At 22.5% G+C, this 20,714-nt stretch overlaps 8 protein-coding genes across 8 annotated transcripts; 3 read left to right on the top strand and 5 right to left on the bottom strand.

The window, feature by feature from the left end:
* Positions 1-307: 307 nt before the first annotated feature.
* PVVCY_0600290 (nucleosome assembly protein, putative) lies at positions 308-2,030 on the bottom strand (the record flags this gene model as incomplete). The annotated part of the gene is made up of 3 exons (XM_008627174.1): positions 308-1,263; positions 1,451-1,508; positions 2,007-2,030. The coding sequence occupies 3 exons, from the start codon at positions 2,028-2,030 to the stop codon at positions 308-310; spliced, it is 1,038 nt and encodes a 345-aa protein (XP_008625396.1).
* Positions 2,031-4,948: 2,918 nt separating this feature from the next.
* Positions 4,949-6,145, top strand: PVVCY_0600300 (ubiquitin-conjugating enzyme E2, putative; the record flags this gene model as incomplete). The annotated part of the gene is made up of 5 exons (XM_008627175.1): positions 4,949-4,972; positions 5,325-5,428; positions 5,602-5,671; positions 5,769-5,916; positions 6,048-6,145. The coding sequence occupies 5 exons, from the start codon at positions 4,949-4,951 to the stop codon at positions 6,143-6,145; spliced, it is 444 nt and encodes a 147-aa protein (XP_008625397.1).
* Positions 6,146-7,360: 1,215 nt separating this feature from the next.
* On the top strand, positions 7,361-8,590 carry PVVCY_0600310 (conserved Plasmodium protein, unknown function; the record flags this gene model as incomplete). Its single annotated transcript, XM_008627176.1, has 7 exons — positions 7,361-7,469; positions 7,642-7,738; positions 7,815-7,872; positions 8,007-8,071; positions 8,246-8,318; positions 8,428-8,491; positions 8,574-8,590. 7 exons carry the CDS (start codon positions 7,361-7,363, stop codon positions 8,588-8,590), a joined length of 483 nt encoding a protein of 160 aa, XP_008625398.1.
* A 160-nt stretch (positions 8,591-8,750) lies between these two features.
* On the bottom strand, positions 8,751-11,450 carry PVVCY_0600320 (conserved Plasmodium protein, unknown function; the record flags this gene model as incomplete). Its single annotated transcript, XM_008627177.1, has 1 exon — positions 8,751-11,450. The coding sequence occupies one exon, from the start codon at positions 11,448-11,450 to the stop codon at positions 8,751-8,753; it is 2,700 nt and encodes an 899-aa protein (XP_008625399.1).
* A 921-nt stretch (positions 11,451-12,371) lies between these two features.
* PVVCY_0600330 (conserved Plasmodium protein, unknown function) lies at positions 12,372-13,928 on the top strand (the record flags this gene model as incomplete). Its single annotated transcript, XM_008627178.1, has 1 exon — positions 12,372-13,928. The coding sequence occupies one exon, from the start codon at positions 12,372-12,374 to the stop codon at positions 13,926-13,928; it is 1,557 nt and encodes a 518-aa protein (XP_008625400.1).
* A 317-nt stretch (positions 13,929-14,245) lies between these two features.
* Positions 14,246-14,731, bottom strand: PVVCY_0600340 (eukaryotic translation initiation factor 5A, putative; the record flags this gene model as incomplete). Its single annotated transcript, XM_008627179.1, has 1 exon — positions 14,246-14,731. One exon carries the CDS (start codon positions 14,729-14,731, stop codon positions 14,246-14,248), a length of 486 nt encoding a protein of 161 aa, XP_008625401.1.
* A 1,364-nt stretch (positions 14,732-16,095) lies between these two features.
* PVVCY_0600350 (conserved Plasmodium protein, unknown function) lies at positions 16,096-18,461 on the bottom strand (the record flags this gene model as incomplete). The annotated part of the gene is made up of 13 exons (XM_037634103.1): positions 16,096-16,148; positions 16,253-16,306; positions 16,390-16,461; positions 16,546-16,646; positions 16,747-16,876; positions 16,960-17,056; positions 17,145-17,221; positions 17,321-17,407; positions 17,499-17,543; positions 17,658-17,739; positions 17,899-17,942; positions 18,135-18,215; positions 18,332-18,461. 13 exons carry the CDS (start codon positions 18,459-18,461, stop codon positions 16,096-16,098), a joined length of 1,053 nt encoding a protein of 350 aa, XP_037490252.1.
* A 573-nt stretch (positions 18,462-19,034) lies between these two features.
* On the bottom strand, positions 19,035-19,916 carry PVVCY_0600360 (conserved Plasmodium protein, unknown function; the record flags this gene model as incomplete). Its single annotated transcript, XM_008627181.1, has 1 exon — positions 19,035-19,916. One exon carries the CDS (start codon positions 19,914-19,916, stop codon positions 19,035-19,037), a length of 882 nt encoding a protein of 293 aa, XP_008625403.1.
* Positions 19,917-20,714: the final 798 nt, after the last annotated feature.

The following is a 20,714-nucleotide window of genomic DNA, read 5'->3' on the forward strand; positions in this document are numbered from 1 at the left end:
TTACTACTTATTTTTTCACAATAAATTTATAAATACAAAAAATTAGCAAAGCATTTTTTTTAAATTACAAAAGGCGAACATATATATCATCTCTAAAGTCTATATATGGCAACAATATATATCTTATCAAATATATACAATCTTGCATATTGTTTGATCATTGGGTATTTATATTCCCCGCACACTTAATCATACCCATTATCTTATCAAAAATAAAAATTTTTTTTTTTTTTTCAGTACACCTATATATAATAAGTGTATATACAGCATTGTCTATATATATTTCAAGCTATTTTACACACAAATTTTAAGAGGTAAGTGGTTCTTCATTACTCTTTCCACCTTCATCATCATTGTCATCATATTCATTTGTATCAACATTACTATTTTCATCATTATATGCACTATTATTACTTTCATAGCTATTATAATTACTATTATTTTCACTACTGCTATAACTACTATCAACATCACTAACTATACTATTACTTTCACTTTCTATAATAATACCTAAATAATAATCTACAGCATATGGTATAATTCTTTCTTTAATTGTTAATGCAACTTCGTAATCACCCTCAATAATCATTTCGAGCTGAGCTACTTCATGTTTACTTAATTGTTTTATAACATTAGAATTAGGAACCTTATGACTTGTAAAAAAATGGAAAAAACTATCTCTATTAACAGTTTGTTGCACAGTCTTAACTTCTCGGGAATTTTTGTTATGCTGCTTTTTAACAACATTTTTTTTTAATATATTTTTGTTGTCATACCAATCAATTACTGTTGCTTCTGTATGTAATAAAACGGGCTCATTATCACAATCTACACACTTCATATGATATGTTTTAGTTAATACAGAATTTGAAAAAAATGGATTTTTGACAAAATGAAATGATAATATAAAACCTTCTTTCTTTTCTTTATTCTTTTTTATATAATCACATCTTATATCATTTAAATAAACTAATATTTCTTCATCATGATCCTCTATAACATGACTAACCGTATTATTATTACGTAATGCTCTTAACCAAAATTCAGGTAAATTTGGAGTTCCTATCTTTGCTTCACCACTTCCTACTAATGCTTCTCTTCTCTTATCATAAATAGGCCCATATAAATCATGGTATTTCTGTCTTAATAAAAATAATTCATATTCAAACTTCGATTCATAATCATAATATTCCTTTTGGTATAACTTCAACTTTTTCAACGTTTCTTTTTGTTCTTCAGTCAAATCAGTCATCTTCTCATCATCTATAAAGTTGAAAAATTTTAAAAATTTTAAAAATTAGAAATTGCACAATTTTCCAACCTTTGTAAGTGTCCTAAATGACTTCTTCTCATCTAGCCACTCATATATATACATTTTTTTTCAAATTTTTTTCAAATTTTTTTCAAAATTTTTCAACATTTTTTCAATATTTTTTCAACATGTTCATACCTATTTTTATGCTCTCTAATAGGGAAGATATTTCCTTCTCTTCCTCGGGAGGGATTGGCTATAAAGAAGAAAAAAAAATACCACATTTAATTATTTCGAATCTCACAAAAGATACATATCTATGACTATACTATGCAAATTCATAACATACATCAGCATAGATATAAACTTCCACACTTTTAAATACTATTGCATATTATCAATATATACAAACTCAATACATATATATATACATACATACACATGGTATAAATATATTATTAACACGTATTGTATGCTATATTCTTTTAATATAGCATTAATTAAAAAAATAAACATATTATAGTATAAATGGACAATATAAAATAATGAAAATTATTATTCTACATATTTATATGTAGGCATATAAATACATAGCCAACTCACTATTCTATAATCAATGCAAAATCATAAATATCTACATCCACATATATATAAATATAATATTTTGTATGACTCAATTATTTATTTTACTACTATTTATGTAATACTATAATATTATGCTATATATTTATATTTTTTTTATTTCAAGCCTTACTTGGTTATTTTCATTAGTTGCCATATTGTACGAGTTTTAACTTATATATTTTTTTTAATTGCGCTTTATACCTTTTTTTTCTTAGTATTCTTAAAATATATAAAATGGAAAAAATAAATTAAATAATAATATTCTTATAATTTTAATTATTTTTTGTAAACATAAAAAAGGAAATAAACCTTTAAAAATTATAAAATAATTAATTTTCTGCAAAAAAAATTTTTATTAATTAAATATACACAAAATCCGTATAATATAATATTTACAAAATGGGATATGCATATACATAATAAATAATATACATATATATATATAATAATATAATATATATCATCATATATTATACATATATGAATATGATTAATATGCCCAGGTTGTGTATATAGAGCTATGAATGCCAAAATATCCGTTTCCACAAAATATAATATGGTATTTAACTATATGCTTAATAATTTTGTTAGGCTTTTTATTACTTACATATTATTCTTTTTTTTTCTTTATATATAGTAATAAAGCATATTACCTATATTATAAATTTTTCATATATACTTATTAAGTACACAATGAAATTGCACTAATTTATTTTTTAATTATAAATATTTATTATAGCAAATTATATTTATTTTTAAAATATCTTGAGTATGCATATAAATGAATATAATATACATATAGTGTGATTAAAATTGGCTCTATCATATAAGTAAATTAGTTACAGTAAACAAAATAATTTCATTGGATTTTATAAATACTGAAAAATTCATATTTGTGTGAAAATAATTGTCATATAAGTTGGCTTACTATTTAATATGTGCTGCTGAAGCAATTTTGCATGTAATTATACATAGTGCTTAAAATATATTAATATGTAAAATAAAATTATTCTCATTCATTTTATGAAAATTATATATATTTACATATAAATATTCTTATTATATTTTTACGATTTTTTTACCAAAGAATATGTTATATTTTTACAAATTGATAGCCATATAGCAAAGTCTGCTTAAACATTCAACATATACAATGCCAAACGGCGACATTATAAAACCTTATAATAAAAATAATTACACTTTAGTTGTATATTAGTTAGGTTGAACATATTCTATACATAGCTATTTCGTATTGTGCACATACATATGCACATGCACCTTTTCTCGCAATTTGCTCCTAGCATATAATAACAATGCATCCCATTCTCTATAATAAATAAGCACGTTGGCAAATTCTTTTACTATACTAATAGAGAGGACTCAAATATATACACGCAATAAATATAAACAAAAAATTAATAACATATTCATATTGTGTGCATATATCAACTTTACAATTTTTAGGGCACTACACATTCTTTTTATAATACCATACCATTCTATCTACTGTTTTTTTTTAACCACTCATCACGTTGTATATTATACATACATATAAAGCCATGATGAATGTGCATATTGCTATAGAATAGTTATTAGTTTAATACTAATCACTTCAAAGAATTAAATGACAACATTGTTTTAAGAAAAATAGTAGAAAATTTAGCAAAAATAGCATACCACATTTACCTACATTCTATTAAGATTATGGATAAAAATAAGACACTTTAAGATATATAACTTTTTTTCGAGCTATATTTATTTTATTTTTGTTCAGAATAAAATTATATAAATATTATTAACGGCAATAATTTTTTAATATTTTATGCTTAATAATTATTCCATGTTCATGTAAATATATAAATATATGACTTGTTAATATTTGTTTTTACACATTAAAGCATAATAATGTAAGATAAAAAAAAAAGGTAGCGCTACCACAAATAGCTAATTAGCATATTATATATCACTATGGCATTACTTTGTATTTTTATATAATTTGATATAACTATTATATCACATTTTTTAACATTAAATTTGAATTTCATTTCCTTTTGTTTTATACCTAAACATGTATACCTGACTTTCGAAATAACACAATTATAACATACCTTTAATTTTGATACTATATAAGTATATATTACATTTTTTTCTTTCATTATATACACATATTTCCTTAATAATTTATGTTTGAGAATATATCTCTGCTTGTTTTATGAAATAAGGAGTTAAAAAACTTTTAGTAAAGCAATACCAAATTTTATTGTCATGAATTAAAAATATGATTATATTTCTTACACATATTTTTATTCTTATTATAATATATTTATTTTATTTTTATACTCTTTTTAATATACTTATAATAATTTTTTAACTTAATAAAAATGTGTATAGTGATTAAGCTATAATTTCAATATATAATATATTCTGGATTATTATATTTTTTTATAATACAAATAATGCATACAGTACTTATTTGAAAATCATATATTATTACCTTCATCGCACTTATTATATAAATATATATCCATTTTATTTACGCACCCATGTATAAATCTAATATTTGAATATTCTAATATTACTAATAATATATAAATAATTACATATAATATAAAAAATGATAAATATATTTAAGTACTTTTCATTATGTACTAAAAAAAAAATAATCATGTTAAATTTCTGAAAATTTTTTTTTTCTATATAATAATAATGTGTGTTTTAAAAAAATTGGAATAAAATTTCATGGTATAATTTTTATTTATATAAATACATATTTATAAATATTTTTTTTAAGCTATGACAAACGCATCATTTTCATAATACATATGATAATAATTTGAAGTATATATACATACATTTTTTTTTCGTCATTTAAAGGAAAAAAAAAAAAATAATAATAATAATAATTTATAATTAAAAATAAAGTTATCAAAAAAAGAAAAAAAGAAATAGCATTTTTTAATTGCTTTTTAAGAAATAGCTTTATTTACGCTTTATATAATTTTATTTTTATATATAATATAATTAAAGAAAATAATTAACAAGAAATTAATAATAAAATAATATAGAAGCAATATGGCTTTAAAAAGAATAACAAAGGTAATCAAATAATTAAATATTATATTTTATATACTTTTAAACCCTTTAAATTATCTATTTTTTATTCATTAACTATATATTACTAATTGGGTTAATCTTGTTTCATTTTATTTATTTTGCATATTCATTAATCCTATATTACTGCATTAGCAATACTATTATATTAGTATACTAGCTTATGTATGTATATATTTTTTTTCTATACCTTCATTTAGTATTCATACAAAAATGTAGTATATATTTATGCGTATTTTTATGTATGTAATAATAACCCCAAATGGGGCTTATACAAAAGAAAGATAATATATATCCCCCACATTTACATTATTTATACTATTTTTATGACTGTTAGGAATTACAAGACTTAAATAAAGACCCTCCTACAAATTGCTCCGCCGGTCCAATTGGTGATGATCTATTTTTCTGGCAAGCAACAATAATGGGCCCCGGGGACAGGTTAGAAAATAAAATATATACCTATTTATCCGTCCTTATTATTTTCTTTTTTCAAACATAAAATTGTTATCTTTTATGCTTTTGAAAATAGTTGATGCATGTGTTCATTACGTTGTCATTACTTTATTCTCTTATATACTCATTCTATTACTTGTTTTGTTTTACTTTTTTAGCCCATATGAAAACGGGGTTTACTTTCTTAACATTAAGTTTCCACCCGATTATCCTTTCAAACCACCCAAAGTAAGCTTGCGCAAATTTTTCAACATTCACCAACAGACGTGTGTGCATATATGCATTATATACATTACATTGGCATTTTTCTTTCCTTCTTTTTCAGATAATTTTTACGACAAAAATATATCACCCTAATATAAATACAGCAGGAGCTATTTGCCTTGATATACTAAAAGATCAATGGAGCCCTGCGCTAACTATATCTAAAGTCTTACTTTCCATATCTTCCCTTTTAACAGATCCCAATGCTGGTATTTAAAAAGGAAATAAATTATTTCATCCATTATGTACATATGCTTAAGCAAATCCTTACAACCTTCCAATAATAAACAAGCACACACACACACACATGTTCATTTATTTTTTACTTTTTTATTTACAGATGACCCATTAGTTCCCGAAATAGCACATGTCTACAAAACAGATAGAACGAAATATCATCAAACAGCCAAAGCGTGGACGCAAAAATATGCACAATAAATAATTAAATATATGAATTAAATTTTTTTTTTTTTTTTTTTTTTTTTAATTATTGATCTTTTAAAAATGCATAAAAAAAAAAAAAAAAAAATAAAATAAAACAAGAGAACAAAATAATAGAATACGTTTTTAATGCATATATATAAATATAAATAAATATATATATGTGCCAGAAAAGGATATATACAAAAAAAAAAAAATTTATATTAAAATAGTGAAGTAATTTTTTTTTCTCTCTTTTTTTTTAGATCACTGTGCTATTACTAATATGTATATATATATAAAAGGTATATATATACATATATCTTTCATTGTAAATAACCTAATTATTATTACACAAATATGTTTTTTATATAGAGAAATATAATTATATATATATCATCGTTTTTTTTCTATTTATCCTCTTTCCACATATATATGTATATAGTATATGTTATGTATATACAAATAATCGTTTCGGTTGCTTTTTTCTACGTTTTTTTTTAATATAAATTTGTTAAAGTATTTTGTTCACATATATGTATGTATAATTTTTTTTTTTTTTTCAATATATATGCATATGTTTACAAAATAACAGTTATAAAAAATTGGTTATTAATACAAAATTATGTAAGTAATTATAAACTTTTCTATATGCTAAGCAAAATATGATATTCTCTCTTTTTACTGCTATATGGCTATATATTACACATACTGATAGGGTATAAAATAAAATTACTGTTCCCCCCGTTTACCCCATTTTACCATCCTCTTTACTATAAAAAGGGTCAACCTAAATCGCACTCATTTTGTTTATTCATTTTGTTTGCTTGTTTGTTTAAATTTTTCAATAAGCCTATTATAAGACACACAAAATAAGGCTAATATAAAACTACGAAAAATTATATTTAATATGATTTAATATAGTATAATATAGTATAATATAATAACAAACTTCATTTATATGACCCAATTAAACTCCTTATTTATTTTTTTACTTTTTTACTTTTTCATTTTTTAATGTGATATAAAAGACATGACCCTTTTATAGCCCCTAAATATTTACCACTATTTACTATGAAATTAAAATAGGGTATTATTTAAAAAAAAAAAAAAAAAAAAAAAAAAAATTGGAGAGTCTTCTCTTTTGCATTTCCATTATTCACAGTTTAAACGAAATAAAATAAGTGAATATTTAAATACAATTTTTTTATTTTCAATTTTATAATAATTAATATGAATTTAGATAAACTTGAAAAAGAAAGATTAATGCAAAGACGTGAAAAACATGTCAGGCATATCCCTTCTGATAATATCATAAAAGATGTCAAATATAAAGACGATGGTATAAAAAAAGAAAAAGAAAAATTTCAAACTATATCCATATATATACTTCCCTTTGATAATCAGGCAGTAGTAAAAAACTATAGACTTTATAATTTCGATCTTAATTATCCACATATGTAGTATACTTACACTTTTTTTAAATATTGGTATGTACTTCCTAAAATGGACAGACAAATTTTATCAAAGAAAAAGAGATGCTGAACATGATGACTATCTAAACAGACAACATGAAAAACTAAAGTCCTGCATTCAAATTGAAAATAGAAGGTAATCAAAATGTGGAAAAATATACAAACAAAATATATAATATTTGTCAAACTGTCAATATATGAACCTGATTTAGGAAAGAAAATCTTGAACGGTGTGAAAAACGATGGAAACTCGCTGAAATAAAGGAACGAGTAAAATAACCAAATCATATTTTTCAAAACCTATAACATAATAAATATATAGACCCATCTATCTATACATTTTACAGTCATTATAATTGCCTAAAATTAATTTTTTTTTTTTTTATTAATCTATACTCACAAAGAATGAACGTGAAAAAACGAATAAACTTCAAAGCATGCCATTTAAAAGTGAAAAAAATAAATCAAAGTAAAAAATATAAAAAATAAAACAGCGAAAAAATTAGTTCAACCAATTAGTTCAACCATTTAGTTCAACCATTTAGTTAATTACTTCCTAATCATAAGCATTCAAAATAGGATATGCTTATTTTCAGAAAAGTATATATATGTATGTATAAATTTTTTAAAAAAAACATTTTAGGTGTGGACATGATATAATAAACCATAATTTTGTAAATAATGAAGAAAAACAAAAACATGAAATCAAAAAAAATGTAAATTATTAAACAATAAAATATTGAAAATAGAGATTTTTTTTTTTCCAAAGATTCAAAAAATCTGCTAAAAAAATAATTTAATTATGTAACCTCTTTATTTTGATAGGCTATGATTAGAAGACAAAATTATTTGTCTGAAAAAACCAACTCCTCATATAATCCAATTACAGGTATGTTCACTCCGTCCTCCTATACCTCATTCTATGTAAGCTCATGTAAATGCATACTTAAACAATTTTCCATACTGTTCAGGAGAAAAACGAGCTTAAACAAGTAGGTAAATCTTCGAATTGTTTCAAAAGCAAAAACAAAACTATACACATACAGAAGTAGTCTCTCATATGGTTCCCCTACCCCTAACCATTTTGTTGTTCTACATTGATCATTAATCATGTCAGACTTGTAACATTAGATTGGAGTATGTACTTACTAAAATAGTATTACACAATGAGACGGATAAAGATATGATTCATTATGCGATGACACATTCAATGGGTCTACTAAAACAAATTGTAAATCTGAATTTTCCAAATGTATATTCAAATTTTCTTCAATTTCATTTACTTTTAGTTCGTTATAAGTATTACTATAGTGTGTATTATTTTTTATTTTATTTGGGTTGCCATAAAACTCTGACTTGTCAATGTTAGATATTCTTGCATTACAACCCATTTTATCATCATTATTATTTATGTCTAAATTTATATTTTTTATAGAACAATATTTATCAATTAAATTAATAAAAAAAGAAAACTTTTTATATATTATTAAATTTGTATATCTTTCTTTATTATTTAGTTTTAAAATTTCATGATAATTCTTTCTGATCTTTTTCCATTTTAAAAAATTTATTACAACTATTAATTTTTCATTTTCATTTAAAATATTTATAGCATATATATGTATAGCTATATTTGTAAGTACTACCTTTTTAGGTATAACATGTAAAATTTTCTTAATATTAAACCGTTTTATTATTAATGTACTCCATTTATAATAGCTTGAATATTTATATCCCTTTTCATTCTTCCTCTCCTTACAAACAACTATAATATATTTATTATGTATCGAATGATTTATAAACAATTTAAAAATATAATTATTCATAAAAAATGATTTAATCATTGTATTTTTATTTTTATTGTCTTTTATAATTTTAAATATTATTAAATTTATTTTATCTTTTTGTAGTACCTCATTTTGTTCTTTACAAAATAGGCAGAAGCATTCTTTATTTTTTAAGCTGTCAATATTTTCATTCTTTAACTCGCCACTACAAACATTACCAACATTGTCAATGTTAAATAATTCTTCGTCTCCTCTTTTATTGTTTTCATTTTGCTCAAAACTGATGAACATTTCCTCAACCTCGCTTGTTTCATTAAAATCCTCTTCATACTCTATCCTGCTTGTTCTTTTTTCACCAAGCTCACGATTTCCAACATGCTCACCATTTTCACCATTTCCAACATTTCCAACATTATTTAGCATGTTTTCATTTATCAATCTAATGAATGATGATACTATTTCTTTTAATATAAGTCCCTTTTTATTATTTTGTCTTGATATTTCATTGTTTAAATTTCTAAAGTTTCTGTATAAAATAAAATTTTTTTCCAATGATTTTTTTATTTCTTTTTTTTTCTCTTTATTTTTTTGACTTTCTTTACATCTATTCTCATTATAAGCATGTATAGATCCATTTTTATCCTCATTGTTATTGCTTGGGTTTATATCTACATTTTTGACTGACTTAGAATTATCGAATCCAAATAACATATTATATAGCTCATCATACCTTGCTTCAGTTGATGGAGGTATTACTTTTTCAAGATCAATCTTTTTATTTACATCTTTTACTTCATTGTCTATGTAATAATAGTTATATATATCAATCGTATCGATATTTTCACTTTGTTCACTATTATTCTGTGTTTCATCATTTTCTGAATGTTCATAATTATCTGAAAAAAAAGAATTTTCTAAAGTTTTACTACTTTTGTCTGACTCATTTAAAATAGAATCAGCTTCCGAATAATCATTTTCAGATTCATTCTCAGATTCACTTTCCGATTCATTTTCATCCTTTTCCATATCAACAATACTCAAAAATTTTAATTTCCTTTGAGCTTTTTTTTTTAGTTGTTCAAATTTTACTAACCTATACAAACTCTCTGATCTACTCTTTTTACTATCATAAGTTTCATTTGCAAATCCACTACTTTTGTTTTTATCTTCATTGTCATTTTTTTTTATTTCCCTCACATCATTTTCTATATACTTATCTAATGTTTCGTTATTATTGGCTATTTTGTTTTTTCCTTTATTTTTTTTTACAATTTTTGTTAGCTTTTTTGTCTTTTTATTTTTTTTGTTGTCACTCCTCTCTTCTTCTTCTTCGTGAGACACATAACTTTCTAAAGTATCATCCTCAAAAAGATTATGCTCATATTTTTTTTTTTTTTTATTTCTATTTTCATTTGAACTATTACTACTTTTACTTATATTTGAAATGTTATTTAATTTGGCTCTACTATTCAATCTTTTATTTTTTTTGTTATTTCGACTAGCTATTTTATTTTTTTCACTTTTTAAAGATTCATTATATCCTATTTTTATTTTTTTTTTATTTACACCCTGACTCACTACACTTTCTGAATTGTCATCACTAAAAAGGGAATAATTAAATGTCATACCATTTCTATTTTTTTCGCTTTTTGTGTCACTTGAATTACTACTAAACAAGCTTTTTTCAGTTGTTTTATTTTTTCCTTTCTCAGGTGAATGAATCTTATCATTTATGTTATTATTAAATAGGTTCTTTTCTTTTTTTTCAAATTCTGTCACATCATGATTGTAACTACCATCCAATTTGTTACTCAAAATATTATTTCCCTTTTTAAGTTTTTTTTTTCTTTTTTTTATTTTATTTTTTTTGTCTATATCATTATTACTATCTGAATTACTACTAAACAAACAATTTTTTTTAAGACCATTTTTCCGTTTCTTTATTTTATTCGTTTCATTATTACTAAGCAAAATTGTATCATTGTTATAAGCTTTATTTATATTTTTTTTCTCCTCATTATGTACACTACTATTCTCAGAATTACTGCTAAATAAATTCATTTTTATTTTATTCCCTTTATAAAATTGTTAACTCAGAATAGGTCTTTACCCAGCTCTATATTTTTTTATAACATTTGTATACTATTCCATTTGTGTGTGTATATATATCTTTATAAATATTTATATTTTACAATTTTTGCATTTCTTTTTAAAAAAATTCTTTTTGATTGTAATGTAATCTACAAATTTAATCGCTTTTAAAAAACTGTTTATATATTTATACATACAAAATACACACAAATCCGATTTACATAATCTTATAATTTCTACAATATAGTGTTTCGAAAATATCGAAAAACAACTAATTTTACAGCGAAAACAGAAAAAAAAAACGTAAAAAAAAAAAAAAAAATTGGCATAATTACATTGCCTCTAAGGTTAAAAAAACTAAGAGCACTTCGCTAACTTCCATACTATATTAAACCTCGTCATCACTAATTATTAAAATTTTAAGTAATTTCACCCTTATCCATAAGTCAATTTTTAAATATATATAAATATACTTATTTATGTGCATAAGCACGTATATGTATATATTAGCACATTATGATTATTTCTTTCAGGAAACTTAAATAATCAGATAGCTATAAATTATAACTTTTTTATACGGTCATGTGAAATATGCATATAAAATACACAGGTAGCTATTTTTTTTTTTTGTGATTTAAATTTTCCTGAACAAGCAAGGTGAAAAAAACAAAAGAAGAAAAAAGTGTAGTAAAAAATGGAATACAAATAAGGAAGATAACGTATGAAATTTAGTTTTCATAGAAAGAAAATTCAACCTAACTACACATATCTTTTTATTCATATTTAACAAATATGTATTAGTCAAACAACTGCGCAGAAATTTGCTGATTGCAAACAAAAAATATATAAATATATACACACACATGATAATGCTAAACCCCCGTTCTCAATATGATAACAAAATCTGCAAATCCTGAAAAGATCGTTACACCTATAATTAACAAACAGAGCATAGAACCAATAAAAATAAAAAATTTGCATGAACTAGAATATGAATTAAATAATAAAATATACACAAATATATATTCTTATAATCAGGTGTGTAACGGTATATATGTTTGCAGAGGAATAAATAGTATTACAGGAAAAAAAAATAGTGGGAAAACTAGCTTATGTTCACATATATGTGTAAATATATATTTTAATGATTTACTACAATTTTTTCATCTCTTTTATTCAACATATTTTGATTTTGAAATATTTTTGCAAAATATAAATATAGAAAATAAAATTTCATCGAAAACATTGCGAGATTTAAATAAAATACGAAATATATTTAAAAATCAAAATAAGTCTTTTGAAGAACTTATCGAACTAATTAAATATTTTTATAGTTTGTTTATTGAATTATTTGAAAAAGAATATGATGACACCAATAATAATCATACCAAAATTTTAAACGCTATTTACAATCTTTCTAAGGATAGTAGTAAAAAATATAACAACTTTTCAAAAAAACGAGTTATATACCTAGATTTGGATAACAGTTTTTACATTGAAAGATATAAAAATATGATTTATTCTTCCATTGAAAAACTTAAAAAATTATTAAACACTTATATAGAATTTTGTTCTGAAAAAAAGACATATTTATTTTTATTATTGTTTCAAAATTTTAATAAAGTTACTAACAAGAGAAGGCCATTTAATCTATTTTTTTCAAACACATATGAAGAATGTAATATTTTTATAAATACATTTAATAAATATTTAAAAAAATATATATATAATATTACATTTTCGGAAGTTTTGTTAAATTTGCAGATTTTAAAAATTTTTAATTTTCAAGAACTTATTAATGTTATACAATATATTTATAAGCACACACAAAAATATGAGCAAAATTTATTTAAATATTTTAATAAATATGTTCCTTCAAATTTAGGGGCATTAGTAATAGACAATTTGAATTATTTGTACAAAAGTAGTTACTCTTACGACAATGTAAATGCTCTCAATAATTTGAATAGTAAAAAGAATGCCATAAATAATGAGTATATAAATTTATTAAAAATATTGTCACGGCTATCTACACAATATAAAATAGCTATTTTAGTGACAAAAAATAAAAATAATTTTTTTAATAAATATGAAGAATATTTTAACACACAATATTCAAAATATTTATATAATAATATAAATATAAAATTTATTACACACAAATTATTTTGGGAATATAATTCTCAAGTAAATACTAACATACCTAGTCAGTTTGAAAATAAGCACAAAAAAAATGACAAGCATAGTCATAGCAAACAAATGAATATTGACAGTTTTAATAATTCATCGTCTAGTGATGAAAGTTTTCAACAATTTGAAGAAAACGCAGATCTATCATTTTGTGAAAAAAAATATAATCAAAGATATATTAAAATTAAAAAAAAAGGAAAAATTACCATGTGCTTTTTTGAAATAACTGAATATGGTATCCAAACATTACTTAATTAGTTATTATTTTAAAGTGTATGTACATTTGTTTTGCTATATTTTTTAAAGCTTACATTTTTGCACACAATAGTTTAAGTTGCAAAAATTGTAAAACTGCGTGTTTTTTTCTTTTTTTCCTTTAATTTTCACTTTAGTGTAAGTTTAAATAAAATTCTTAAGTCATTCATGAAACAACGTACGCACACACATATATATATGTAAACAAACATATAAAAATGTATATAAAATTTCACATATTTTTTCTTAACTGTGCATGTAAAAATGGTTGGAAAAATGTGTCCAAAATATGTGAAAAAAATATGCAATGCTGGCATATTTTATGATGCCATTTCTTTAGCAGCAATAATTTTTTCTTGTCCACAAGCTGAAAGAACACTTACTAATACTGATTTTCCACTATCAAATAAATTTCGAATTTGTTTAGCAACATCGTCAAAATTACCTTCTGAATCTTTAGGTAAACTTAAGTCATCTTTTGTATCACCATTATCAAAAAGTAATGATACAAATCCATCTTCAGTAATATCAATTAATTGTAATTCAGTTCTTTTTACAACTGGTACATCCATATTATGAGAAGTTGGGCATATATCTTCATATTTTTTTCCAGTAAAAATATCTATACCTACAATATGGGCTTTTGCATGACCATGCTTACCAGTTTTAGAAGTTGAATAATCAACAACTTTACATGGATGTTCTTTCAACATAACATGGCCATTTTTTTTAATTGCGCCTGCTTGTACAGGATAAGTTTGAGATGCTCCTGCATCAATATTATCATAAGTTTCATGATCTGACATTTTTAAATAGTTTTTTTTTTAAATACAAAATTAGTTGGAAATTATATATACCTTTAAATACTTAAATATTTATTTGTTTATATTTTTAATGATTTTTTAAAATAATAATTATTATTAATATAATAATTTATATAGAAAAATTTTCTCTTATTTTTATTTTTCCTATAAAGCCTTAAAATTTTTTATATATTAAAAAGCGTAATTCAAAATATCTTTAAATAAAATTATAATATTAAAATACATAAATTTTTATATAATATAATAAGGTATTTCTTTTTATTTATATATTTCCCCCCTTATTATTATTATTATTTTGTTTTTGCAATTGCCCCCTTTTGTTTTTCTTACTTTTATTATTTTATTTTTAAAGCAATTCTTATGCATATATAGCTACAAAATATATATTGCAAAATAATACACTACTTTATTATGCTGCTACTGGGTTATAAAATAATTTGTTTTTTCTCCATATAATATGCATACAAAATTCGTAAACTTTTAAAATAATAAATAATCTTTAACCCTTTATCTTTATATAATAAAAGAAATGCATATCAAGTCAGCTATTTACATATGTGCTATATTATTATATACCCCCCTCCTCTTTAATTTATTTTTTATGAGCACAATAAAACGTGCCACTTTTACAAAATAAGGCCCTATTATGCAAAATTCCTATTATTATATAGTTACTATTTATTAATTTTAAAATAAATAAAATATTAATAGTACAAATATATTATATATATAAGCTAAATGGGCACTTTCGGGTACCCAACGAATAATTAATGCATTCATTATATATAGCCATAAAAAATATCATAAACAATAGCAACATAAAATTTGATATTATTTCTTTTTATTTTTACAATTTTTTACTTTTACTATCACACTTTATACCAAAATACTGAAAGGGGAGAAAAGGCCTGGTTTTTTTTTAAATATCATTTTATTTTAATAATGGAAAATAGTGAAAAAAAAAAAAATATTAACATAACTATTTTGCATATTTCGATAGGGGCATACTTTATATATTCCAGTCATACATTTTAAACTGATATACTTCTCTTTTATTTATTTGTCAGTTTTTTTTTACAATGTAATACTCTAAGAATACCACCACAAGTGTATATATAATATTACATGCTGTTTTCAAAATATAAATGGTCTACCCCTTTAATATCAAATTTTTAATATAAATAATTAAAGTTCTTAAAATTTTAAGTACATATATAACCGCTTTGTCTTACGAAAAAGGTCACAACGCCATTAATTAACAAATTTATGCAAAATAAATCAAAAAACAAATTTCGAAAAATCGTAATATTACTTTTCTACAATTGTTCTCCTACTTTTACTTCAACTTATATAAAGTCAGGTAAATTATTTGGGATCTTATTTAGAATATTATTAAAATCTAAAAATTGTGTGGAAGTAGTAAGTCCATCATTATAGCTAGCTACACAAAAAGTTTTTTTTTTTTTTTTTTTTTCTTATTAATTGTTCATCTCTTTTTAATACCTCCTTCAACTTGACCTCTCAAAAATGTCATGAGATAAGACACTAATATCCAAACTGCAAAAAAAAAAATAATAAAAAGTAGTAAAAAATTGTAAATCGGAAAAATGCTACTTCCCTACTATTTTACAAAAACCTACTTGATAATGAAAAAATTGTGCTTATAGATGAAAAATTTATCGAGCTGGGGATCATAAAAAAAATACTAGGGTCTTTAAAAGTGTTAAAAAAAATTGTATAAAAATGTGATAATGTTTTATGACTATGTAATTATTTATTCATTTATTTATGCTAACCTATTGGATTTATTGTTTTACTGAGCAAATAAAAGATTTGACTAATTGCAGTGGCAATAGGTAGTGAACACAAAAATGAAACTATATACTTATCAAATGCTCTATAAAATAATAACCATATATTTATACATATTTAATAATTTTGTTTAATCGTGAAATATATGGAAATTATATACATTGTCTTTTTTTATATGACATTACATTGATATTGGGCTTTTCAAATGAGTGTTAGAAAATATTTTCGGATAAATTTTAATAATTATTAATGATATCAAACTTAGAACAATTAAATGGATAAGCTTTAAAATGATGTAATACTTTCCTCTCAACACTTCAAAATAAAAAAAAAATATAAATTATTTTATAATATTCATCATATGCATAATCCTTTTTTATTATTTTTACGAGTCTAACAGTTCATATATATGTATCCGCTAAATCCATAATCGAAAATGTTTGCTCCATCCCCACTGATATATGTTACAACGTCGTATAACAATTTAGAGATCATCTGAAAAACAAGAATCGTATATGCTACTCAGTTTTATATATCCCATTTATTTTCTACTCTGATTTTTTTTTTTCTTTTTAGTACGTACAAAACAAAATATGTAACGGGTATATTTGTGCAAGATATTTATCTCGCAGTCGGAATTTCCCCATATAAAAACCAGCACTGAAAAAGAACAAAATAAAGAACAAAGTAATAAAAATGAAAAATAAAAATGCCAAATAAAAATTAGAAATACAAAGTAATATTCACACTCTTTTTCACCTGCTACTACCAGTGGCAAGGATGTAACAAACCCAATGTTTAAAATCCCGTTAAACAGGAAAAATGAAACCAAAAGTGCAAAATAAGCTGTAAAGTTGAGGAAATGCACACACAATATGTTCTAATTCACATATATATATGTAACACCATTTCTAAATGCACAACAAAATAAGCATACCCCATAGTGATGATAAAGTTAAATTAGCTTTATTTCGTGCATAACCTAAAAATAATAAATTTTATGATATATGATTTTTTTATATTTTATTCACTATTATATTATTTTTAATAATTATTTCTAATTTAGTATATAAAATATACACTTTTACTGTCTCACCAAAAATTCCTATGTATGCAAAATATGGGAATAAAAATAATGACAATAATGATATGTATACTCTCATAATATTATTTGAAACCTTCAATTATATATAATTAAAAAAAAAAAAAAATATTATTTTACGTTTAAATTAGCTAGCTATTAAAATGGGAAATACTTTTTTGGTGAGTCCCCATATATATATAGCCAAAATACAACTTTATATCATTTTGATAAATTATATTTGTAAATATATAACCTGATTAATTGAGTATGCTTTGTCTATTGTTTTGTTCCATATATCTGTAACATAATTCGTTCAAAAAAATATAATAATAATAATAAATATGAAAAAAATGGTGAGGAATTTTCATTTACTGCGTATATATGGGCAACATACACCTACTGTCTATACCTACTGATATATGCATTATTTATTAAAGTGTTCGATATTTTGTTAGCAGTAAAAAATTTAATAAAACAAAATTACTAAACCTGTTTTGTTTTTTATTTGGGTAAATCTTGTCTCATCACTATGGACAATCCGGGACAAAAAACTAGCCGATGGGGATGAAGCTAAAAAAAAAATAATTGAAAAAAAAAATTTATAAAAAAAAAAAAAAAATAATATAAAATAATACAAAATAATGCAAAATAAAAAGATAGTATATATTTTTTAAAAATATTATAACCAAAAAAAAATGTGAAACTTTTGAATTCATCGTCCAAATAAACATCTTGTTTTTTATTCACACAATCAACAAGAGTTTTATTTTTATATATAACAAAAAATAAAAATATTAATATTAAATATAATTTCATGTTTTATATTAAAAATTTTTACAAATTTATAAGATTAAAATGTTTTAATATATATACAACTTTTATACAACATGTCTATGGTATGCCTATAAAGACCCTTGCATAATGTGTATAATTTGGGGTGCGCTTTTTATAAAAGTGTTGTACAAGGTTTAAATGCTTTATATATTCAATAATGCACATATATTTTTTTTTTAAAAAAACATTTGAATAAGCATACATTCTTTATGAAACTAATATCTTTATTATAACAAAATTCAACATTTGTTCTATATATAAATATGCCCAAATGCACACACTAAAGCCAAAAAAAAATTACGAAAAAAATTATTCCATATACATTCTTATACCTTTATTTTTATGAACAAGACAGAAAATATAATGTATGTACATACATTTTTATTCTATTTAGTATACAAAATTTTTATATTTTTAAAAATATATAAAAGTAAAAAAATAAAACGGAATAATCTTGTTAAAATACGAAAAAAAATTGTTTTATCATTAATAACAAACAAGGAGGTAATGCATCCCTACATTGACTTCCCATTTTTAGTTCCTTTTTTTCCATAATCACAAATCGTCTTCATTCAATTCCTTTTCTATAAGTTTCATTTTTGCAAGTAAACTATAAGTTGAAGTATTACTGAAGGTATTTTTTTTTTTTCTTTCTTCACAAAATTTGCATATATCTTTTATGTCATTATGAACATGGTCATAAAATTTTGACAAATCTACATCATTAATTTCGATAGCATTTTCAACACCCAGTTTGGTTTTTTCAATATGTAATGGGGCACCATATCTATCTTGATATATTTCATTTAAATTATCATCATAACTTAAAATTATAGAATTTGTGTCAATCATAAAATTTAAAATATATCTTAATTCGGTATATATATTTAATTTTTCACATTCATCAGATATATCAAGACACAAATTAAATATTTTGGTTGATAAATATATTGGATATGGATATTGGTTTTCTTCTACATGTTGACAAAAATATAATAAAAATAAAAGATAAATACAACCGGCTTGAAAATCTATTATATTTGTTTTAAATTTTTCATAATATTTGTTTTCATTATTATTGTTACTATTATTATCTTTATGGTCTTCTTTTTTTGGAAAACTTTTTTCAAATATATTTTTCCATGCACACCATAATATTCCCCACACACAAAAATTATTTTCATACCTCGATTTTGACAATATTAAAGAAAACTTTGTTTCTCTAAATATCGAGCTAAACAACGATAAATGCTTTCTTTTTTTTTTCTCTTTTTTTATTTTACTAATTTTATCCATCCATAAATATAATATAAATTCTATATCTTGAACATTATATTTGTACCTCCCCGGTAATGCAACAGGCACATAATATTCCCCACATATGTCACCAATTCTTTGAACATATTTCTCATCATTTACAAAGTTTACTGTATACATTGTTTTTTTTCTTCTTTTATTATGACTTATAAAATAGGACCATAGTATATAGTTGGCTAGCTATATTTTCTCTCCTTGCTTTCTATAAAAATTGTTCTCAATATTTTGAAACTAAAAAATAATTTTAACACATTTTACTATCGAATTTGTGAAATTCTCAACCTTTCCAAACTCAATAAGTATTTTTTAAAATCCAAAATTATATAGTTTCACATAAAATGTTCATATTGTTTCAATAGAATATATTTGTAATCCTTTCAAGGAAAAATGACTCCACTTTTTCCCCTCGTTTAAAATATTCCCTTTTATATAACTACATATTTGTATTAAACTTTGTTTTTTTGTCACTTTTTTTTCTTTTAAATTTAATTTCCCTTTGAATATACAATTTTCTGTGTTTTTTAATACAATAAAACTCCCACACAACTAATTAGCCAAAATTGGTAGTATTCTTCAATTTATAATAAAAAAAAAATAGCTAGCTGATAAAAAAGTGTTAATAAAAATTCACCTTTTTATTAATATTTTTCTGAACAATCCATATTTTATGTTATATTTTTTTTTATGATTTTTTAATATGTGTATTTATTAATTTTTTGGTCCATCCGTTAGTCTATTACCTCTTAAATTTATATGCTACGTTTCGAAAAAAAAAAAATACCACACCATAAAAATTCGGTCCTTATCTGGGAATTATATATATTATGAATTTTTTTGGTGAGATTAAAAAAACTTTATGAAGGAATAATGGCATTACAAGAAATAGCAATCCAACATATAAATAAAATAAATAAAAAA

Source organism: Plasmodium vinckei, assembly GCF_900681995.1.
Source record: "Plasmodium vinckei vinckei genome assembly, chromosome: PVVCY_06".
NCBI lineage: Eukaryota > Apicomplexa > Aconoidasida > Haemosporida > Plasmodiidae > Plasmodium > Plasmodium vinckei.